Source organism: Epinephelus moara, chromosome 11, assembly GCF_006386435.1.
Source record: "Epinephelus moara isolate mb chromosome 11, YSFRI_EMoa_1.0, whole genome shotgun sequence".
NCBI lineage: Eukaryota > Metazoa > Chordata > Actinopteri > Perciformes > Serranidae > Epinephelus > Epinephelus moara.
Window position 1 is genome coordinate 4,009,239 of NC_065516.1, and position 16,786 is coordinate 4,026,024.

Consider the following 16,786-nt stretch of genomic DNA (forward strand, 5'->3'; position numbering starts at 1 on the left):
TGTGTGTTTGTTTCCTTGTGAACGAGAAAAGGGGGAGCGCACATTTCCGAGAAGGCGTGTCCTTTTCAAAAATGCAAGAGGCGTTGCTTTGTTGCCGGCCGTTTTCGCCGGTGTGTTAAACACACTTTAGAAAGGAGTGTCCCCAGACTATCAGAAGGCGGAGATCTCTGATTGTCTGGTGGTGAGACTAAGTCATAGCAGCTAATGTTACTGTCAGAAGTTAGTGGAGTAAGATGCTGGCCAGGCATCTAACGTTATGTAATGTTTTTTCTCATAGTGGCATTGTTTACATATGACATGTGCTTAGTCTATTGACCCCTGTTTTCACAGTAATTGATAATATTTCCACACTGCTGATTTAAATAACATTATCGTCATCGCCTTTCTCTTGGCTCTCTCTTTCGCTTTGCATTGATGACATTGGATTGTTGATCACTGAATCAATATATATATATATATATATATACATACACACATATATATTGATCCAGATCAATGGATCGTACACCCCTAGCACGGTGGTGGCACTTGTTCTGACATTGTACCACATAATAGTCAACAACGTTTAAATAAATTTAAAGCTTGTGTCATACATACACAGGCGTTCCTCATACATAAAAAAAAAGTGTTGCAGTGATCCTCTCTTTTATACAAAAGTGCTATTTTGAACACAGCTAGCTTGCTAACCTTACAGTGGCTACAGAGAATGAGCTGAATGAAACTGTCACTCATCTGATAATAGCAATGTGCTTTCCTACTCTGTGACAAGAGTTTGTGAATGAAGCATTAAGTTAAAGCTTGGAAATTCAACCATGCTATATGGCAGTGGCTACGAAAAATGAGGAATACAGTAATACAGGCCTAGCTGTGCCTATTTATATTTTAAGAACAACAGCCAATGGGGGAACACCAACACTTTCACCATTATTCACTCTGTAACTTCATCACTCACTCATGGACAAACTTTGGTGTTTATAGGGCTGGCCTCGCATGCTGCAGTTCAGCCAAAAAAACTGACTGGATGATTTCATCATCTGTGAACTGTAACTGAAACACTAAAACCTATGTGTTTTTTTAATGACTTCTTAATATCATTCACCTTTTCTTTCCATTGTCGCTTTAAACAATTGTCAACAGTATTAAAAAGCCCTGGAGATAATGATTACACATTGAAAGGTTCTGTTTTCATGGCATAGGTAATCGTCAAAAGCCAACCCTTTTCTCTGTACAGTGCATGAACCTATTTAACAGAGACTGAAGGACTGAAGGCAAACACATTCACTGTAGGTGGTCAAAGGGAGGTGAAACTTTGACAGAAATTCTCTTAAAAAAGAAAAGAGCATCAAAGCATTTCCTCAGTAATCCAGTTTGTATCAGCAATAAACCAATTCACTAACCCAGCAACAAGATGATGTGTAAATACATAGCTGTCACCAACACATCCACCCACATAACTCATTCATCTATAGCAGTGATGCAGTCGTAGATACAAAGACTCAAAAAAATCATAATTCATCCTTTAAACAAACAGGCTGTCATCACCTGGATTTATGTCATAACAGATTTGTATGAATCATCAATCAGACAGTCAACAAGAAAATGCAATTGTGTGCTGCTATTTGAAGCTAGAGTGATGATACAGATATCATATGAAACTAGAAAACTTAGGGAATCCAGCGGTACCAACCATGTCATGCTAGCTTCTCAGGGAGGGGGCTAAATAACACATTTAGGCTAAATTTTGGTGAGCGAAAAACGGCATGGTCATTTTCACAGAGGTCCTTTGACCTCAAGAAATCAGAATTAAAATGGGTTTACAGACATGTCAACTTTATGTTAGTCCCATGCAGTTTAGGGCACAAACTATCCGCTTCTTTGCATGCAGTGTTTAATACAGATTTATGACTACAAAAACTTGACACACAGTGATGAGAGCATCTCAAATTAAGCATCAGGTTTCCAGCTTTCAGGTGATATATACCACTTCTACATAGCATATACATTTGATCTGCTATCTTCCCCAGAAGATCCGCTGTCTTTTCCCCCCCCAAAAAAAGACAAAGATGGGTCTACAGTATGTGGTTCTCAGAGGGTTAATTGCATGCTGTTATTTGGTCTCTTCAACCACACTGTTGTAGCAGCGCTGATTTGAAATAAATAAATCTAAAAGTCAAGATCATGAAGTCAATTTCTATGAATTTATTTGATTCCCAATCAAAACACTCTGGTAAAAACTGCTTTACCTTGGTGATATGAACTTTAAAACTGTTTTGAGATGCAAAATAATGGAATTTTAAACCTGTGATTAAAAAGTGTGATTAATTGCAATTATCTCCTAAAATTCTGCAATTTCTTGTGAGTTAAAAATAATAATAATAATAATTTGACAGCCCTACTATAAAAATGTAGTTTTGAAAATCATTCTAACGCAAGTGGAAGACAGACTCCACACCACAAGTATAGCCACAATGACAGTCTCACTCTCTAATAACAAAATGACTTAATAGATTTTTGTTGAGCTGTAAGACCATAATCTCCAGAATCATCCTTTGACTAAAGTGCACGTAATAATGATCAAACACAGCTAACCATGTCACTCACCAGCCTCTGCAGGATCCTCTTGCTCTTGTCGTCGGTGCAGTAGTCGGACAGGATACTCCTGTGGACCAGGACCAGGCCGTTCAAGAACAACCAGGAGCCGAACCAGAGCAGAGCAAACACCAGGGTCCCTCGACGGGACCACAGCCTGAGGCCCAGCCACCGGAGCAGGCACAGCCCGCTGCCGCCACGACCCCCTCCACCTGACACCAGTCCTCCAGGAAGCATGGCTGCACAAAAGGTCTTCTGAATAGTTGCAGAATAGTGCTAAAAGTGGTCCAACTAACTGCAGAGCTCCAGATTCTGAAAAGTTTGGTGCAGAAATAAAAGTTTGCCCCCTCCCCCCCAAAAAAATCTATGGCTTCAAGAAAAGTAGTAAAAAAAAAAGGAGGAGAAATACTTCTGAGCTCACATTCAATGAGTCGATGATTAAAACTTTATTTTCTTTTGTCACTACTATTCGTTAATTATTAATTGTCATGTTTTATTAATTAAAATGTAAAAAAGTAAATTTTTAAAAAGAGAATTATATCGTCATCATATTCTGCTACACCAGTTAGGAACCAGATTTTTTTTTCTTATCTCCCATGATGCTCTGCAGTCAGTTAAGGTGGAACAGCTGTAATCCAAGATCCAAGAATCTGAGTTCAATAATGATAAATATCCACATCATCAACGCCTGGTTGATGTGTCTCCGTGAAAACTCAAAAAGACAACTGATGTGTTGCCAAAACAGAAAAGCCTAAATAGTTCAGGACAAAAAAGAAAAACACAAAACAAAAAGAAGAGAGCAGTAATCATCCAATCAGAGCAGCACGTTCCAGTCGACCAGTCCGACCTCCAGCTTTGCTCTGCAGTTTCCCCACCAGTAATATTTGAAAATTTTGTTTGTTCATGCTGAAATTTTTCCTTCTCATATCCGACTGGTTGATGTATTTTTCCTCACAGCGAGTCAACAAGTATTGAGCAACAGGAAATAACTCAGAAGCAGCCGGGTCGCTGTCGCACTGTGTGATGTGGGCGTCTGGGCCCTTTTGTACATCTCAAATACACAGCCAGCTGCACACACACATGCACGGATACGTACATGAGCACCACACACACTCTCTCATGCACATTAACACACACTCTACAGCATGCACACACACTTTTACACACTCCCAGCAGACTTCTCTGCTACGCCGTCCTCACGCCACCTCCTCATGGCATCTGTAGTTTCTGTAGTTGTCTTGCCATCAAGCTCAGAAGAAAGAAAGAAAGAAACTTAAAGTATCCCTCAGAAGGGGAGTTCTGCAAGCTGGAAAATGTCCCTGGTATTGGAGAGGATTTCCTTAATGAGCACCTAATGAGGAAAATTAGACACATAAAAGTTTCATTGATGTCAGAAAATAGAAAAATACTTTGTTGGTGTCAGTGGAGTTTTTTGCTGCTCTGATCTCTGAACAGTGGAAAAAGACGTCCTTGATGTTTGACAGAGAGATCTGTGACAAGAGAAAAAGAGACGTCAGTACTTTAGATCTTTAGTCAGCTCTCTAAAAAATAATTATCCAAAACTCTTATAATTATTATTATTATTCATCAAATGATTTAGCCCAAAGAGGAACAGCAATTAACATCCAGAGAAACTTTGGTGATCAAAGTTTTTCTGTCATGAACTTTCCAAACTCTGGCGTAAATTTTTAACTCAACTCAAGCTCTGAAATTGTAAAAGGATGTTTTACAATGTTGAAATTCTTTTCCCTGCAGAACTGTGGGAAACTAACTGTGTTTTCTGATCATTTCTCACAGCCTTAGTCGAGGCTTTTCTGCAATGCCCCCCCCCCCCCCCAAGTGCTCCAACTGCCCTGCCAATGCCAAATAAAGGTGTCTTTACCCAGAATAATTCTCCACTTTTAGAGGTTATTGTCACTAAAGAGAACTGCAGTTTTGTAATGTTGTACCTTCAAGGAATGGAGCAGAGGCAAAACAAGACCAATCAGAGAGGGTTAAGAGGAAAATACATGGAAATACTTGTGTCTTATTGGCTGACAGGTCTGTCAACTCTTGAGACGGATTTATAGCTCTACGCAGAGCCTACGCCGTAGCCTACTCAAGTGGCCTACGCTGTTGTGAGTATTTTTACTTGTGCGGTAGTGTGTCTGTGTCACTCTGCAGTTACACCTCCAAAACGCCAGTCGGCCGTGGGGTTTCTGTTACATCCTGTAAAGTCTGACTGATTCAAAACACGCCTAAAACACACATTAAACAAAAAAACAAAACAAAACACAAGTGTGGAATTCCTGTCTTTTTCTGGACACATTTTCCCGACAAATACAACATGCTAACGTTATTAGCATAAGCCTATGACATTTTGCATTGCATGAATTAGCCGAGCAGCTAGTGGAGTTTTCCTCTACTCATATGAAGCCGGGAACAACAGCAACTTTTAACAAAGGTAACGTTCCAAAAATTGTCTCAATTACAGCTCACAAGGTTCACCGACAAAACAACTGTCTTACACTAAACACGTTTTCTAAACAAATACAACATATAAACATTTTTAGCATAAGCCTATGGCATCTTATAGGGCTGGGCGATATGACCAAAATCTCATATCCTGATATAGGTCATTTCATATCCCGATAACGATACCTATCCCGATATAGCACATTTTAATCTAATGAATAAAAAGTCCCCCCACCGACATAAATGTACCTCTGTGTGTGCTTTTACATAGCGTGCAGGTGTTCCGGATTCAGAGGTGTGATGGGGATCAGACTGATCAGAGCTTTAAACTCTGCCATGGGGGAGTACAAAAACGTTACTAGGACGAGGGGAGGACATTTCTCCTCGTTTGATAACATTACAATGAGTTGGACAACCTACTCATTTTAAAGAAGATGATTTGCAGAATTTCCAAGAGAGGGCAAATAATTAAGAATTTGTTGTAGACAGCATTTCAGAACATTGATAAGGTTTTCCATAACTTGACAATTCACAAAACTCAGCAATTTTTTTAAGGAAGTCTGGTACCACTTCCCCAGGTGACAAAGGAGTGTAGGCCTATTGCAGTTATTGTGCTTGTTAGACTGAAACAAATCAAATCAACTAACATTTTATGTCAGATTTCACATAGCACAACGTTACGGTTTGGCTTCAAAACAAACTAAAACAGTTAACTCAGTCATTGTACTATAGGTGTAAACACTGTGCATGAAAGGACCTTCCTCTTAAAGTCACATTGGAGAGACATACCAAGACCAATTCAGGCCGCAATAGCCAATCTGCATTGAGATACTCTGGGGATGTGTGACGCCGAGGATGTACCAGTGGAAGTTCATTCATCAATGCAACGATTTCACCTGCATATGACGTGAGTTATTTCCTCATGTAAAACAAGTCAACACAAAATATTCTAGCATTCAAACTAGCTCACAGTCCTGAAGAACACTCATGAGTTGTTGGTGACCGACTAACATCTTTAAGGGCTTATTTTATGCTGAGCGTTAGATAACCCTTGCTAAGGGCCGTCCAGTCCCTGTACCGAAGGAGCACGAGTCTGGTTCGCGTGGCCGGCAGTAAGTCGGACCTGTTCCCAGTGAGAGTTGGACTCTCACTGGGAGTGTCAGAGTGTCAGGTTCGGTGACAGGAGGATCTCGTCCCTGCTTTTTGCGGATGACGTGGTCCCCCTAGCCCCATCGAACAGTGACCTCCAGCTCTTGCTGGGACGGTTCGCAGCCGAGTGTGAAGCGGCTGGGATGAGAATCAGCACCTCCAAGTCTGATGGTCCTCAGTCGGAAAAGGGTGGATTGCCCACTCGAGGTCGGGGGGGAGGTCCTGCCTCAGGTGGAGGAGTTTAAGTCGGGATCTTGTTCACGAGTGAGGGTAGGATGACTGACAGGCAGATTGGGGTGGCGTCAGCAGTGATGCAGGCGCGAGGGAGCTTAGCCAGAAAGCGAAGCTCTTGATTTACCGGTTGATCTACGTTCCTACCCTCACCTATGGTCACGAGCTCCAGGGGCCGCCCCAGGACACGCTGGAGGGATTACATCGCCCGGCGGGCCTGGGAACACCTCGGGGTTCCCTCGGAAAAGCTGACAGAAGTGGCTGGGGAGAGGACTGTCTGGGCTTCTTTGCTGAGGCTGCTGCCCCTGCGACCCAGACCCGGATAAGCGGAGGACGACGACGAGTACGTTAGATACAGAGAAAGACAGAGCCTTCTGTCTGTACTCTTTGTTCATTTCGTCTGTATTTGTGCACGTTTCTTAAACGCTTACAGATACAAACGACACAGAGCTGTACCATCGGAGATCATATCAAATATAAATTAGGTGGAATGGAATGGACTGGTAACAAAATGAAAAGAATTCTCTGTCCACATGTAGTGATGCATTTACTGGCATTGCAGACCACAACAAAAGGTAACAATGTTACGACCTCCTCCACCATCGCCTCATTTTTGTTATGTGAAACTTCTGACTTTGCCCTTTAGTGCCATCTAGTGGTTTTATCTATGCCAACAGAAAGGGATGCATAGAAGTAGGGGGGCAGTGGCCTTTCCGTTTCTATTTTCCTACGTAAAGGGAGTATAAATTAGCCTTTACTGCCTCCCTATTCAAAGCAATTTAGAATTGGGCCTGTGCAAAGTCGAAGGCAACCAAACTAATAAAACTTGTCTTTTTCCCAAAGTTGATTAAGGGTTCAGGCAAGGAGAGCGGGTCTGAAAGCTGTCTGATTTCTCCTCTGATGTTCTTGTATAAAAAGCTAATTATCTCTTACATTTGCAGGGTCAGTTAAGGGTTTCTCACAGTGGGATTTAAGCTTTAGACTTTAAGAGAAAACTCATCAGTCACTCTCTTTGGTTTTTATCTGTCTACTGTTTCTAAATCTAAAGAAAAAATTAATTCTCAAACAAGCCACTCTGGTAGCCTTTATCAGCCCAGTGGAGAGATGTTTCTGTTTTCTGTCCTCTGCAGCTATAAAGAATTTGGCTGACACATCTAGAAACTCTGCTGTCCAATTATTTAGCCCTTATTACAAGTTCCTGATGTGGTTGTGGCTCCTCTCACTGAGGCATCCAAACCATGAACTGAGAAAAGAACTCAATTACCACATTGGAAAACACACAGAGACTTGCCAGAAGTTCTTGCTGCCATTGCCTGTCGCACAGAGACTCCTTCAGAATCTCTCCAAATCTTAAAGGACAGAAAACCAGCAGAAGGTTGGTCATTGCCTGTCTCTTAGAATATCCGTTTGTTTCTTGTTGATGGGAATGTGGGTGGCGGAGAGGCAGTGCAGCTGTTCTCATTCTTGTCCCAGGAGATAAAGCCACATATTAGCTGCTATTTATATGATCTCACAGGTTTGATTCATGCGGCATCTGTAGTTGCAGCCCAGTCTCAAGTAAATTGCTTTTCCTGGCTGGATTACACTCAAAGGGAACTTTATTTTGTCAATGAAACTGCACATTTATAAGCACAAAGGGTGGAGGTCGGGGGGTGGGTAGTTTTTACTAAAACCAGAGGACCATGACACCAGAAACCCTGCAGACTTTTTTTTATCTTAACCCACTGCTGCGAGTTTGTGAAAATAACAATAAAATAGTTAAATAATGCTGCAGTTGATTCAAGCGGATATTGTTTTGCAAGATTTCATATTTTGGCACAATTTTTTCTTTCATGACTAAATTGTAACAACATAAATGAAGAAAATATTTGCAACAAAAACAACTGTTTATTATGCCCTGACGAGTAAAGTCGAGATCAGACAGTTGGATTCTGTTTAGGTGGGTATTCGCATATCGCTCGTAACGCTGTCCTAACCCATGGTAGAGGGACGGTGTTGCTGCAGAAACACAGAGAGCTGCAGGGATAATGGTTATTTTGTAGACTGACATGCAAGTTAGCATCGCCCTAGTTTTGTCAAAAACCCTATGGGATTTTTCGATTGGATTTCGAATTATTGCAGAAATAAGCTCTGTGACAAACAAAAGTTTATGATGCTTACACATGTTGTTCAGCAAGATAATCTTCATAGATGAACACCACTTTTATATTTTTTGAAGTGTAAATGCAATCATCAAAAGTGAAAAGCTAATGTTAGGCTATAAAAAACGACACCACGGTCACATGACTTAATGTCTTCACCATAATAAGGCTGCAAAGTTGTGTTCAGCATGGTGACATTATGGAGTCTCATTACACCACTTGTTAGCAACCGCCTTTTAAAAGACACATAAAAGCTTGAGAATTCACGTTGGGGTGATAACTGATGTATTTTTATGTTGTAGAACAAAACATGAAAGTCTCGTGTTAACCACAGACCTTATTTCAGGCATCTAACTAAAAACACATTGAAAAAAAAAGGAGGACCCTATTATTGCCACCTTCCAGTCTACCCTCACGTCACGTGAGTAAGTGGCTTAATTTTTAGCAACAAAACCCCTTTAGCATTGTTAGCTATCACTGTTAGCCCTGTTAGCAAGATTAGCAGCATCAACACAGCTAACATTAATGCTAAAGGGGTTTTGCAGCTCAAGATTAAGCCACTCACTTGACAGGCTAGCTGGGGGAGACTGGAGGGTGAGCACAATGTTTCCACAGTCATCAGCAAATGAGCAGTGATGCTAGCTAGCTCCTGTTCTGCCAGTGAGCAATGCAAGGTGGTCAGGATAGGCAGTGGGATCTATGGATGTGTTTATAAATCCAATCTGACAACGTCCACTGAAATAAGTGCACTGTTGTTGGAAGAAACAGAGCATTCTATATCTACATGAATAAACGGACAGTTAACTCAATCACACATTTATCTCCCCAAACAGACTGCCCAGAGTGTGCTCCGCCCCTCTCTGAGAGTGCTCTGAATTTACGAATGGTCCAGTTTATGCCAGAGTGTGCATACCCTAGATTTTTGCATGTTAACACATCTAACTGGCTTTCTGTCAGCAAAGCTGACAGAAAATGAAATAGAAGTCAAAACATTTACATCACAAAACATTAAAAATATTACCACCTCTAAATGGACAGCACTTAGCGCTAATACTCCCTGAATCAATGGAGCATCGGATGAAAAGGAAAGGCCTCTTGTCTTACACATAATTTTGTGTTTTTCTTCTTTAAAATGAACCCCTTAGTTAGCCTACCCATTAATGAGTGTCAGGCTATCAAGAGCAAAATTTACCAGAACTGATATCTCAGTTAAATCATTGCTATGGAAAAATTTAGCCTACTTCTAAAAGATGATATATGATTTCTTTTAACTTAAACAGACAGTAACACATCCAGAAAACATTAGCCTACATAATTCACTACAAATTTTAGCTCCATGTAAGGTGAATTTATGATGTTTCCCAGATAATGCTCTGCTTGTCTGCCTTAATGACACAGTTTACACACATATTTATAACTGCTGATTTATTAAATCAAAGTTCTACTGAGTAAACATGATGCTAATTAGCAGGAGACCTCATTATATTATATAGAAATATACATTTTTATATGATATGAAAGAAGACGGTGTGTCAGTAACACATTCCCAGATGACTGAACACATAGTTCAAGGTATGTCTTACTTGAATTTTTTACAGCCAGGAGAAATACCCATTATCATCATGAAACGGTCTAAAAATGTCCAAAAAAAGTGACTAAAATTAAAAAACTGACTAAAACTTGACTTTAAAAAAAACAAACTGAAATGTGATTTTAAATTACCTTTAATTTTCAGTAAGCAAAGAAGACCGAAACATTTTGAAATCTTGTCAAAATGAACAATGCTATCGACATGTTGATAGAAAACAAGAATAGGTTTCCTTCAAAACGTATTCATTGTTGCACATTAGTTGCATATAAACTTGTCTACAGCCGGGGTCTTCACCAGGGGGTCGGCAACCCATCGAGGGTCCCCAGAGTGACTGCCGGGGGGCCGCCAAAACATTGTTTGGTAATTCGATTTAAGTTTTGTTAACTAAGAGTTTGGTACTATTGAAACATACTGGCTAATTAGCTGTAGTATTATTATTTTAAGTAAATGGGCATTCTTGTGAGCTACAGTGGATCCTTTTGTAATTTTTCTAGCAAGAGACTTCCGTCCACAGAAACAAACATGATGAATAAATTAGGTTTGCAAGGGTAAGAGATTTTTTTCGGTACAATAGCCATCTCAGAAAATATCGTGGTTTCATAGTATCATGGTATTACAAAAGTATTACTATTAGTATCTGGCAGGATGACCCTTAAATGAATTAAAATGGAAGGGTTATTTTTGGTTAAACAAATGTTTTTCTACTATATTTGAAACTTGAAACCTTTTTTTTTTCTTTCAATATTGTAGATAAGCAAATGTACTTAGTACAATAACCGTCAAATTTAATATAACCATGTACCTTGAAACCGGTATAACATTGCAACCCTCGTATAAATATATAAATCCGCGACTAGTTATTATTTTAATAGCATGGTATTGTATACACCATAAAAGGCTATGATTATACATGCCAATTTAAGCCGCTCTAGACATTATTGTAGGCCCAGTTTAATATGCAGCTTAGTTTTACATACCATATTTAGCAGGGGATCCCTGCTCTGTCTCCCTTTCAGCTAAGGGGTCCTTGGCCTGAAATTGCTGAAGACCCCTGCTCTACAGGACAGGGTTGGTAGACTACATGAAGATATAGGACTGCAACTACCTCATTAATTACAACAAATTTAAGCTGAAGACAGTCCAATGTAACAATCAAAATGTGTCTCTCAGATCCTAAAATCTTAAGTTTTTCCTCAGCAGATGAACAAGTTTTGTTAGCTGTCTGGTTTATTTCAAAGTGACGATCAAAAACTCCTAAACGAGGATTCACTCTGTCTTTCAGTGTGCATTTGCTATTTGATGCTTTTATTCTCTCATTGTGACAGATGTGACAGAGCAAACGCAAGGAGGAGGAAAAAACATGCTTCAACTGCAAATGATCATAAACTCTGATGAGTTAGGAGTCAAGTCAAACAGTAGCTGTCAACAGTCGCTCAGATGCAACAGGTGCCAAAATCCCCCTGAAACCCTCCAGATCTCCTCCTGCTAAGGAAAGCATCTAGCAGTTTGTTTCACTCACCAACTCCTTTTAGTGGCTCTTGAAGCTGGTCTTTACAGCGTCTCTACGAGGGAGTGCAGAACAACCCCAAATCCCGCAGTCACCTCCTCACTGTCACCTTTTATCTTCTCACAAATTTACAGCAGGCAGTCGTAGTCCTTGAGCTGCAGCGGCGGCTGTTAGAGCCGTCCTGCATCTCTGAAATATGAAAGAGGGGAGTCTGATGAGCCACCGCAGGACTCTAACAGTTACTGTTAACTCCTCGCAGTCTTAGATGATGATTCAGCAGACAGTGGAAATCTCACGGGATGCTGGAGAGACCAGGATCCAAAGGGTTCTTACTTAAAGGTAAAAACTTTAAGTCACATAAAGGTCCTCGAAACATCAAACCCCAAACAGTCAAGTTTATCTCCTTACCAGCAAAAGGAACAAACTATAATTCTCTCTTAATGTGAAGTTAAAACCTAAAGGAATTTTGTAACCTTTAGGTTTTTCAGGTGAAATTTGAAAGGTACTTGATTCTCCTTGGAAGTAGTAATTTACACAAATAACTCCAAATAGGTAACATTTTTGCTCACTGTTTAACAAATTCTGGCTGCAGAAAGTCCATGAGACAATGCAATATGTCCTTAAATCCAAACTTCCTCCTTTGCAAAATAAAACTGGATAGAACCACGGTTAGTATTCTGTTTTTTTTCCCTTAAAGTGATGACCTTTTAGCTCATTAAATAATGTGAATGGATGATTAAACTTCCCTTCCTCCTTTGTGAGGAAGATTGATAAAACTGTTTGTAATCCTGCTACTTGTGCATCCTTTAGCTGTCTGATTTTTCTTGAAAACCACTTTTTTTTTTATCTCGAGGTGCTCCTTAGAAAGAAAAAAAAAAACAGGATTGAACTCCACATCCACTCCTGAAACAAACTAAAGAGTTATCAGCAGGTGTTCAGATCACTTCTCTTTCATAACCTTAAAAAACTGTTGACTGTTAAGTGATGAAAAGGTGCTCCACAACTCCAACTTAAAACTATGGAAATCACTCATATGATTGTTGGTAGTTTGCAAAATCCAGAACTTCTTCAAGTGTGCCAAAAAAAGGTCATTAAACTGTTTGTAATCCGGCAGTGTGTGGGTCCTTTGGTTGCAGTAACTCAGATGTTTAAGTCTTTGAAACCTGCTTAAAGTAGCTGAAGGACTGTCACAAGGTCTGCAGATGTTTTCCAGAAAACTAAACTTCTTCCCCTTGTAACAAATAAATGATGGAACTGTGTGTAACTCTGCTGTCTGCAGGTTCTTCACATGAATTCCAAACGTGGCGTTGACAGCAGCTGGAGGAGCAGGTCTCAGTCCCTAAAGATGCTCCTGGAAATAAACTGTACAAAAGTCCTGTTAGCCCTGGTCCAGGACTGTAAGGCAGCCCCAGCGGCTCAGGCAGACGTCTGGTGTTTTGGCGGCTCTGGTTTCTCCTCCTGCTGCTGCTGCTGCCTAGCTCTCTCTCCGCCTAACTGGCTGGAACAGTGGAACAGAGACAGAGAGAGAGAGAGTAAGAGAGAGAGAGAGAGAGAGAGAGAGAGAGAGAGAGAGAGAGAGAAAGGGAGAGTGTATGTGTGCGTGTGCATGTGTGTGTGTCGGTGTGTGTGTGTGTGTGTGTGTGTGAGAATCCATGTGGGTGTCTATGTGTGTGCAAGAGCGTGTGTGTCACGCTCAGGCTTGTTCGTTCAGCCCCCATTCCTCTTCCTTCCTCTCTTTAGTCTGCTACACTCCGGCTTTTTCCTTTCTCTCTTACGAACTCTGAAAGTGTGTACATGTGTGTGTGTGTGTGTGTGTGTGTGTGTGTGTGTGCGGGCGTGCATGCTTGCTTGCGTGCGTGCGTGTGTGTCTTCAGGGAGAATGGAGGCGGCTCCTCCGGCGTCCCTCCTCTCAAACTGAAGCGACTCCCCCCTCTCTCCTCCCCTTCACCCCTCTCTTATATTTGCATGCTACTGTACCTCTCTCTCTCTCTCTCTCTCCCTCTCTCTTTCTTTACCTCCCCCCAACCCCCCTCCCCCTCTTTACTCAGTTACCACAGCAGCAAATCTCTGCTGAGGTTCAGTCCCTGCATGCAGCTTTGCAGAGTCTCGCCAAATTAAAAGCTCTCACCCCATTTATCTCACTTTCCTTTTCTTCCTTCTTTCCTTTTCTCCCCCCCTTTCCACTTTTTCCCCCCATTCTCCTCCCCTAGCCCTCACCCCTGTGCCATACACGGCAAGAGCTCCAATAAAACAGCTCAGAGGCCTAGGGCATGTCGGTAATTGCCCTATTTGTGAAAATGCCAATAAAGTTCTGCAAACATAAAGAAAACGCCGCCGCCACTGCTGAGAATGCTCAATGTGCAGTTTGATGTTTTAGAGGGTGAAAAATGTTTGAGGTTTTTTTCAAGTGTGTGTTTGTGTGTATGTTATAGCAATAATTAAAGCTGTATTTAGCAATTTGTGGCCACTAGAGGGCAGAAAAATTCCACAGCATGCCGACAGCTTATGTTTAGATAATGACTAAACTACGAGGAACAATCTAATATTGCTGCTGTGTTGCCCCCTGGGTCTCTGCCAGGGAGCCTGTGTGTTGGGTTGTTGCAGTGTTGTTTGTGTGTATTTTCAGTGTTCCTGATTCCTGGCTGATTGGAGCTGGTGGTCATCAGGGACTTGACGTAGCTGGTCGCTGTCTCCAAGTTTCCCCTCCTCATGAATGGAATTCTGAATGGGCCAACTGGGTCCAGGCCCAGGGGCCTAAAGTCACAATGACCACAGAGACACAAAATGACCTCAAAGAGACACTAAATGAATGCAAAGAGACTCAATATGAATTCTGAAACACAAGATGACTTCAAAGGGACATAAGATGATCTCAGAGAGACACAAAATGTCATCAAAGAGATACAAAGGGACTGCAAAATGGAATATGCACAAGATGAATTCAAAGAGGCAAAAAATGACTGCAAAGAGACACAAGTTAACCTCAAAGAGACAAAACTGATCTCAAGGAGACACAAAATGACTTTGAGAAACAAAATGATTCCAAAGAAACACAAAATGATCTCAAATAGACACAAGATGGTGTCAAAGAGACACAAAATGGCTTCAGAGAGAAACAAAATGGCCTCAAAGAGACACAAAAGGAAGAAAATTACCGGGTGCTCTCAGGTAAACTCCAGGTAGACGCGAGGTTCTCTTGAAGTTGAATATTAACTTTTCAAAAGAGGAGTAAGCCACTCTGGCTTTCTTCAGGCACACTACGCACCCAGCCAAGGAATAATATTATTCCTTGGCTGGGTGCGTAGTGTGCCTCTCTCTTAAGTCATTTTGTGTCCTTTTTTGAGACACAAAATGACTTAAGAGAGAGGCACAAAAGGACTTCAAAGAGACACAAGATGACTTCAAAGATCCACAGAATGACTTTAAATAGACACAAAATGACCTCAAAGAGACAGAAAATGATTTAAAATAGAGACACAAAATGACATGAAAGAGACACAAAAGGACTGCAAATAGAAGACACAAGATGAATTCAAAGAGGCAAAAAATGACTGCAAAGAGACACAAGTTGATCTCAAAGAGACAACATTGACCTCAAGGAGACACAAAATGACTTTGAGAAACAAAATGACTTCAAAGAAACACAAAATGATCTCACAGAGACACAAAATGGCTTAAGAGAGAGACACAAGATGACTTCAATGAGACAAAATGACTAGAGACACAAAATGACTTCAAATAGATGCAAAGAACCTACAGACACAAAACAACCTCAAAGAGACACAAAGAAACTACACAAAGACACAAAATTACTTCAAAGAAATGCAAAGAAACTACACAGACACAAAATGACCACAAAAAGTTGTGAAGAAACTTCAGACACAAAATGACCTCAAAGACAAACAAAATGACACCAGAGTGATGCATAAAACTATAATGAGACACAAATATACATCAAAGAGACACAAAATTACCTCAAAGAGACACAACATTACCCCAAAGTAATGCAAAGAAACTAAAGAGACACAAAACTATGAAGTGACAGCTATACCTTAAAGAGACACAAAATGACTTCAAAGAAACACAAAATGACCCAAAAAATAAAAGAATACACACACAAAGAAACTACGCAAAGACACAAAACGACCACAAGATCACACAAACTTACCACAAAGAGAAACAAAGCAACAAAAGATATAAAAAAACAAATTCTTCCGCATCATGTTATTTTTGACTCTCTCTGTAGGGATCCTTTCAGCTTAAAATACTTAGAATAACAATCTGAGCCTGTCTGTGGCAAAACAAACACTTTTAGTGGATGCACATTGATGGTATGCACATGCCCAGAGTGGTTCTCACTGAATAAGATCAGATAAGATATACTTTATTGATCTCCCAAAGGGGAAATTAAAATGTCACAGCAGCTCAAGACATAAAAGGCATTAAATAGAATGAAGACAAAAATAAATAAAAAGATAAAATAAAATAAAATTGCTTCATAAAGATGAATAAAGTGACAAAAGGCAGATTAAGTGTCACATTGACCAGATCCAAAATAAGTCAGTTCAGAGCTGGATGTAGTTTAAGCCAAACTGCTGTTGTACAGTCTGATGGCAGTGGGCACAACGGAGCATCTGAATCATTCAGTCTTGCACCTGGGTGGGATGACCAATTTAAAAAAACATGTTGCTGCCATCAGTCACTTAGACACAAAAACATGGGAAAATAGGGTTCAGATCGAAAAATACCAAAGCCAAACCCTTTAAAAACTTCACCTCTCTATACAAGATGCTGAACAGTTTCTTATTTCCACATCCAGCAGTTACAGATCAACATGATGATTCATACAGAGTCTTTGTTTTTTACCTGATGAATGTCAGTCCAGTATTCTCTCTGTTATAATCATCTGTTATTATGTGACCAGATTTCTTTACTTACGTCACATAACAACTGGGGGGTATTCCATCAAGCAGGCTAAAGGCAAATCCAGGCTTAAATGGCCAAGTCTGGCTAATGTGAGCCAGAGTTCTGTTCCATCAAAGTGGCTAAGATTAGCCTCACATCGGTAACCATGGAAACCATGGTTCTGGCTAAGCCTGATACATCGAGCTAAACTCCGGTTTC

General features: G+C 40.6%; 1 protein-coding gene across 2 annotated transcripts in view; it reads right to left on the reverse strand.

Annotated features, from left to right (window-relative positions):
* Positions 1–13,339, reverse strand: part of dipk1c (divergent protein kinase domain 1C) — a 129,138-nt gene extending 115,799 nt beyond the window's left edge. The window contains exons 1-2 of one of the 2 annotated variants that reach the window (XM_050056501.1): positions 11,675–13,339; positions 2,602–4,079 (exon numbers count right to left, since the gene is read on the reverse strand). In XM_050056501.1, coding sequence (XP_049912458.1) covers positions 2,602–2,826 — 225 coding nt within the window. In that variant the 5' untranslated portion in view covers positions 2,827–4,079; positions 11,675–13,339. The remainder of the gene's footprint in view (positions 1–2,601; positions 4,080–11,674) is intronic. The other variant, XM_050056502.1, reaches the window with a different exon arrangement.
* Positions 13,340–16,786: the final 3,447 nt, after the last annotated feature.